General features: G+C 59.7%; 1 protein-coding gene across 9 annotated transcripts in view; it reads left to right on the top strand.

The window, feature by feature from the left end:
* The first annotated feature begins 4,095 nt into the window (after positions 1-4,095).
* COL27A1 (collagen type XXVII alpha 1 chain) overlaps positions 4,096-6,711 on the top strand; it is a 140,129-nt gene continuing 137,513 nt past the window's right edge. For 4 of the 9 annotated variants that reach the window (XM_053204731.1, XM_053204729.1, XM_053204726.1 and 1 more), the window contains exon 1: positions 5,463-6,002. In XM_053204731.1, coding sequence (XP_053060706.1) covers positions 5,935-6,002 — 68 coding nt within the window. In that variant the 5' untranslated portion in view covers positions 5,463-5,934. Of the gene's footprint in view, positions 4,244-5,462; positions 6,003-6,711 lie in introns of those variants that run through there. The other 5 variants (XM_053204732.1, XM_053204728.1, XM_053204727.1 and 2 more) reach the window with 4 other exon arrangements.

The raw sequence follows: 6,711 nt of genomic DNA, 5'->3' as shown, positions 1-6,711 counted from the left end.
GGCTGGGCAGCTCTACGGTCTCTTCTAGGCCTGAATTTCTTTTGGCCCCCCACATGTGAGTTAGTCTCAGCACCGTAAAGTGGACTTTGGATATCTCACTGGCTTCTACCACTGGTCTAGGCCTAAGGAAATAAAGCCAGGCCGGGGTTGGAGGAGAAGGCCTGAGAGATGGTCTGGGCTGCCCAGATGAGAGGATCACATGCCCAGAGGATGTGCCCTCCTGGATAGTGGCCCAGGGGGTTCCCTGGCCTCAGCCTTCCCTCCTCTTGCTGAAATGATTGTTTCTGGGGCCTTGGCAGTCACCAGGCCACAGTGACATGGCTTCACAGGCAGAGCCCAAACCCTGGGAGGCAGGCGGGTCACGCTAACAGCCAGCATTGGCTCCGGCCACCTCACCAGGGGAGAGGCCCTGGGCTGGTATTGCCAGGAGGGGGCAGTGGGAGGGGATACAGCGGGAAGCTGTCTCTCTCTCCAGCCTGATGTGCAGTGAAATTCCCTTTAGTGAAATGCTTTATCCTCGCTGCTGGGAACACAGGCATGAGTGGGGCGGAGCAGGATCAGCCTCGCATCAGGCCTGTCACGTGCCCTACAAATGTTTGTTGATGGATGAGGGCCACGATACAGGAGAGGAGCAGGTAGCAGGAAAGCTAATCCGTTAGGTGGAATCAGGCAAACTTTACTCTCATTTATGCATTCCTTCCTTCATTCATTCCATCTTTCTTCACTTGGCACCTTTGGACTATCTCCTACGTGCCGGGCTACTCCTACTGTGCTTCACGCTGGTGTCCGAAGGCCAGCATGGCAATGAGATGTGCGCATAGAGAGGACCACGGCTTCTGTTTGCCTGTGACCAGCGTCCTGCTCAGGGCTCGATGTCCAGCAGCATCTCCTGATTGGCCGAGTGACCTGGGAATGAATGACTGTATTAAATGATTCTATTATTAGGCACGTACCGTGTGCACACATCCTATGCTGCCTGCTGTGTGAAAGAGAGACCTGTCCTGGTGTGCCCAGCAGAGCAGGGCATCGGGGGAATAGGGATCTGAGTTCTCCTCCCAGTTCCGCAGACCGGGGGAGCAAGCATGACTTCAGGCAGGCCTTCCTGACCTGCATTTTCTGCCTGTCTCTCCTTCTGGTATCCTCTACCAGACGTGCGGAGGGCAGGAAGCACAGGTTGGGGCCCAATGGGTTCTCAGAAAAAGCTTGGTGGATAGATGGACAGGGATTGGTACCTGGGCAGTGTGCAGACCTCTGTTCAGCAGGCTAAGACTTCACTAGTGATTCCTTCACAAATACTTACTGAGCACCTACTCTGTGTCCACCAGCAAAACTATTTAGATGAACAGTTTTTCTCAAGGCAGATTTGCCTTGGAGAGCAATGGGTCCATGGCTGATCTGCTTGGGCAGGAAGTAAATTCCATGTGGTCTCTGAGCCCCACCAGGCCAGGAATCTCTATTCTTCTCCCTTGTGCCTGAAATGCTACATGGGCCTGGCCGTCACTGCCCGCCCCATTTCTAGTCTCGCTGCTTTCTGCCCCACAGAGATGGCCCCTTTTTGGCTGGCTGGTGAGTGCCCTTTTCTGTTCACAGAACAGTCAGTGGCCCGGTGTCTTCTGGACCCAACTTCCATCAGAGCTGTTTACGCCCAGTCACTGGTGTGGTGCCAGGAACCTACTTGGCAGAAAGACTAGATGCAAAGAGGCGGCAGAGGCAGGAAGCAAGGTCTCTCCCCAAGAATTCTTATCAGTGTCCATGACTTCTCTTTCCAGCTGACCATGAGTTCCTGGAAGACTACGACTCTCCCTTCCCTCCCAACCTAGCAAAACAGTTAACCCTCAGTAATTATCTAGTGAATTGAATTATTGTTAAACAATAGTCTCAGACTCACAAGCTCAAGGATCCATGCAGATTACTATGATTGATGTGCCCACTTTACAGATGGAGAGAGTGAGGTTCTGGAAGAAGATACCGTCGATCTTTACGGGCTCTGAGAGGTCTCCCATGGGTTTTTCCAGCAGCCCTCAGTGGAGTATGGTTCCCTGGGGCTCAACATTGCATACTCACATTTGGGAGTGAAATTTGGAAAGACCTTGGTGCTCAGCCATTGACCCACTGCCTGACCTTTGAGGAAATGCATCCCCTTGCCTGGAAATGGCTTTGTGGCCACTGAGTCACACAGTGCAGGGGGTTGGGGGGAGTTAGTTACATAGCTTCTCTACCAGCGTCCCTCAGCTCTTCCTTTAAAACCTGCCTGAAATCCACTCCTACCCTCCTGGCCTTTTGGCGACTCTTCCACTTGAATTGTCTTCCCCCATGGCTCCATGAGCCAAAGGCCACCTCCTCCTGGGAGTATTCTCTGGTTTCCCCCCACCCCTTAGTTCTGCTTGACAACTCAATTAATCGATAGCATTTATCACCCCCCCCCCCCTTGTGTTATCTTCACGTGATTGCATGGCAGTGTCTGATGGCTCCCATGCAGGCCCTCTTACCTGCCCCAAGCTGCTGGGCATGTCTTCCGTCCACATTACAAATGCACGTGTGCCCAGAAAGCAGGACCATGTGCAACGTTCTTTGTCTTCCCTCCCGTGGCGGCAGACCCTCTTCCCTCAGTTTCGTACAGGGGTTTGTACACGGTAGGAGTTAAAGAAACTCATTTAAATTATTAATGGTTTGAGCCTCTATTGTGTCGCAGGCTCCATGCTGGGTGTGGGGACACAGAGATGGATCTGACAATGACAACACCATGTGATGTGTGCTATGACTTGGGTGTGGGGCAGAGCTTAAGCTGTCCTGGAAAGACAGAGAGGCCGTGAACAGGCAGCAAAGCGGGGGGGGGGGGGGGGGGGGGGCGGGGTGCGGGGAGGGAAACTGGGAGGAAACAGCACAGACAAGGCCTTGAAGTAGCCCGGCTTGTCCGGAGCCTGGGTCCGGGCATCAGAAAGATTGGAGCTCTGGGGCACACCATGAAGTCGGGGAGGCTGACAGGGGTCTGCTCCGAACCCCTTAAAGGCTAAGGTCGGGATCATTACGTTCAGCTGCGGAAGACAGGAAACGGACGACCTCGGTTCCAATCCCACCTCCACCACCTACCAGCTTGGTGACCTCAGGAAAGCTACTTCGTCTCTCGGAGTCTCAGCTTCTCACCTGTAAACGTTGATAGCAGGGCCTCCCATAAAAGGTGACACCCAGCACAGTGCTGCACCTGGCTAGGGTGAGGCAGGCTCCGGGGCCACATGCTGGCAGGACCCCAGACAAGTCTCAGGAGTGGAGTTTTAGAATCAAGGGGCTGCCAGAAAACCCCTAACTAATCAAGGTACATAATATATGAAGGCAATACTTTAAAAATGTCAAAACTAATGCCAAAAAAAATCCATGATGAACAACATATCGAAAAATAGAAATGAGGACAGGATCCTCCTAGCGCAAAGTGGGCAGCTCAAAAAACCATGAGCTGTGAGTGAACTGGGAGTTCTCAACCTTCCAGGGCTATGGTCTTCCGAAAACCTGAGGGAAACCGGTGGCCCCTCTCACGCGGAAGAATGCTCCCCACATGCATCATCTGTGCCGTTTTGGGGGGTGTTCCTGCACCCCTGGGGCTCGTCCACGTGGCGGTTAAGAACGCCGGGTCAACTTGGGGGTGCAGGGGTGGGGGGTGGTTCCACGCGCCGGCCAGCTGTCTGCGGGTTCCCCAGCACCCGGCTAGGCCGCCCTCCTGGCAGCCGTGGGTGCTCTGCCCCCTGCAGGAAGCAGCGCACAGCACGCCGCTTCTTTTTCTTTCTTGCTTGGCTCCCCACCTCCACCCTCCTCCCTTGCTTCGGCTTGGGACTTTTCCTAAAGTTTGCTGAAACCAGACACCTTGCTCCACCAAGCCCGCGTGCAGCCACGGTTTAAAAGGCCGCCTTCAGCGCCCCCTCCCCGCCCCCAGCGGAGACTTCAAAAGGCCCGGCGGGCGCCGCGGCCCCAGCACCTATGAGCCGCCCCCGGCGCCCGGAGCCCGCGCCGGAGTCCGAGGACGCAGAGCGGCCGAAGTTCGAGCGCAGGCGGACCGGGCCGGCGGCGCAGCCCCGCGCGCCCATGCCCCTCCCGGTGCCGCTGCGCTCCGAGCGCCCGCGCCCAGTTTAGGGAAGGGGACCCCGCACCCCCGCCCCCGCGCCCGCGCCCGGGGCTGCGGGGACCCATGAATACAAATGCCGTTAGGCGCCCGAGGAAGGACCGACCGTCCAGCCTCGCAGCTAGGGACCCAGTAAGTGCCCCGGGGCTCCTGGAGCTCTGGGGGTAGCGGTGTGTGTTCGTAAAGGTGCGCGCGTACGGGGAGGGGGGGGGGTGCACGTGTGGGGGGTGAGTGCGTTCGTGCACGCTTGCGGTGGGCACTAGCGGAGAGCAGTGTGCAAGCGGGGGTGCGCGCGCGCGCGCATGTGCGCTTGGGGTGTGTATGTGGGATGTGTGCACGTGAAGTTGTGTGAATCGTGTGTGCGGGTGTGTACGTTGGGGGGGGGTGTGGATCCCGGGAGGCTAGCGTGCATTTGTGTGCGTGTAAGTACCAGTGTGCATTCGTCTGCGTGTGTGGAGTCCGGGTAGCGTTCGAGTGCAATAACCCCAGGGTGTGTTTGTGTGAGCCCGGGGGGAGTGTGACTGAGCTTGCGTGTGAATGAGTGTGAGTTTGTGTCTGAGTTTGGGGTGAGCGTGGATGTGTGTGGGAGTGTGTGTGCGCACTGGTGAACAAGTGGTGGAAGTGGAGGGGGAGGGGGAGGTGGAGGGGGCTTCTCACGCCTGGGTTCGGACGCGGGTGGTGGTTGTGCGAATTTGCTGGGCTTTTGCGGCGGGTTCAAGGTGTGCAGTTGTGCGCTCCAGTGTGGGATCTCAGGAGTCTTTGGTCGCCTCCTGGGGGTGTGTGTCGGGGTTGTTAAGCTCCCTTTTCTTACCGAACGGACAGGGAGGGGAAGAGGGTGACCAACATTGAACAAGCCCACCCACCAAGTAAGTGTCCAGGGAAGTCAGTTCTCCAGGGCGCTCTGAATCTGAGAAGAGGGGTGTGTATGTGTGTGTGTGTCTGTGGTAGGACACTGGTTGTCGCTGTTGTGGCAGTCTGGACACTGAGTGCTGGTCCCAGCTCTGTCCCTGAAACACCGGGTTCCTTTCAGCAGTAGTGTCTGTCCCCTTTCTCCCTCTATCTCCACCCCCCCCCCCCCGCCCAGCTTGGAGGGACCTTCCCCCCACCCCCACCCCCACCCCCAGTCTCACAAGCCAGAAGTGCCACATCTCCGAACTGTGCCTGTCCTGCGGTGCAGCTCTGGCCATCTCTTTCCTCTTTGTGAATCTCAGTTTCCCCATTTTTCCTGGGGGAGGGGCGGAGGTGGGGGTGTCTCTGCGGGGCGGTCGTGGGCCGGCCGAGGCCGTGTACTCGGCTACGGCCGGCAGGGGGCAGCATGGGGCAGCAGAGGGCGGCTCGGCGCGGGGAGGAGAGAAGGTGGAGAGCCACCGCGGGCCGAGACTTTAAATCGCCTTCATTTCCCCCAAATCCTTCCTTTTCCTCTCCTCCCCCAGGCCGGCGGGGAGGCAGCTTCCACCGCCCTCCGCGCGCCCTCGCCCGGCCTCGCTCTGCCTCCGGGGACCGCCAGCAGCCCGCCTCCAAAAGTTTGATCATCTCTCTTTTCCCCCCTGCTTCTTCTTCCTTTTCGGTAGAAGCAGAAAAAGAGCGAGGCAGGGGCGAGCGCGGCGCCGGGACTCCTGGGACCATGGGCCTGGCGCGGGCGCCCGCGGGGCCCCGGCCGCGCTGCCTGCCTGCTCGGGCGCCCCTGGGCGCGGGGCTGCGCTGGGGGCGCGGGGGCCGCGCGCTCTGAGCCGGCCTGGCGCGGCGGGGCGGGGGGCTGGCGGCCCCATGGGGCGCGCCCACACTTGCCCCCCGGGCTCGGGAGCATGAAGTAGGGGCCCGCCATGGGAGCGGGATCGGCGCGGGGGGCCCGAGGCACAGCGGCGGCGGCGGCGGCGGCGGCGCGCGGGGGGTGAGTATGAGCTCGGGGACGCCCCCTCCCCAGCTTCCTGTTGCCCCAGCCCCGGGGAGGGCTGGGGATCCCCGCCGCGCCGGACGCTTCCCCGGAACGTCGGCTTCCTGCCCCTTCCCGAGCCCTTATGAAGCGGGCCACCAAGGGTTAACGAGCGGGCTGCGCCCCCGGCCCGGCGAGGGTTGGCGAGCGCTGCCTGCCCTGCCCCGCTGGCCGGGCTCTGCGATCGCGTTGGGGCGGGGGCCGCGCTGGGGAGGGTCCGTGCAGAGCCAGCCTTGGGGTCGGGGTTCGGGGTGGGTGGTGGCGCCTGGAACGGCGAGTTGGGGGCGGAGGGGGGCTTTTTGGGTGCTCGGGGGAGGAAGGGTCTCCGTGTTGGGCTGTCTCCGTGTGTTCCGGTGGCGGTGTCCACAGGTCCCGGGCTTGTAAGTCAGTCTGTTCTTGTGAAACTACCCGCAAGCTTCTCGGTCTCCGGGTCTCCGCTTCTGCTCCCGTCTCAGCGTCTGTGTGGCTTTGCACGTCCCCTGCTTCTGAAAGTCTCCGCGTGTGTGTCACTATGTTTGGGTCTGTGCGCCTCAGTGTTTCCCTGCTTCTCTGGGGGTTGGGGGGAGGGTGTCTCGGTTCCTGTCACTTTGCGTGTGTGAGAGAGAAAAAGGGAGAGCCTGCATGTCAGAGTAGAAAGGGGCCCTGGAGATGAGCAAGTCATTTCACA

Source organism: Acinonyx jubatus, chromosome D4 (genome assembly GCF_027475565.1).
Source record: "Acinonyx jubatus isolate Ajub_Pintada_27869175 chromosome D4, VMU_Ajub_asm_v1.0, whole genome shotgun sequence".
NCBI classification, from domain to species: Eukaryota; Metazoa; Chordata; class Mammalia; order Carnivora; family Felidae; genus Acinonyx; species Acinonyx jubatus.
This window is presented reverse-complemented; position numbering and strand designations above follow the sequence as displayed.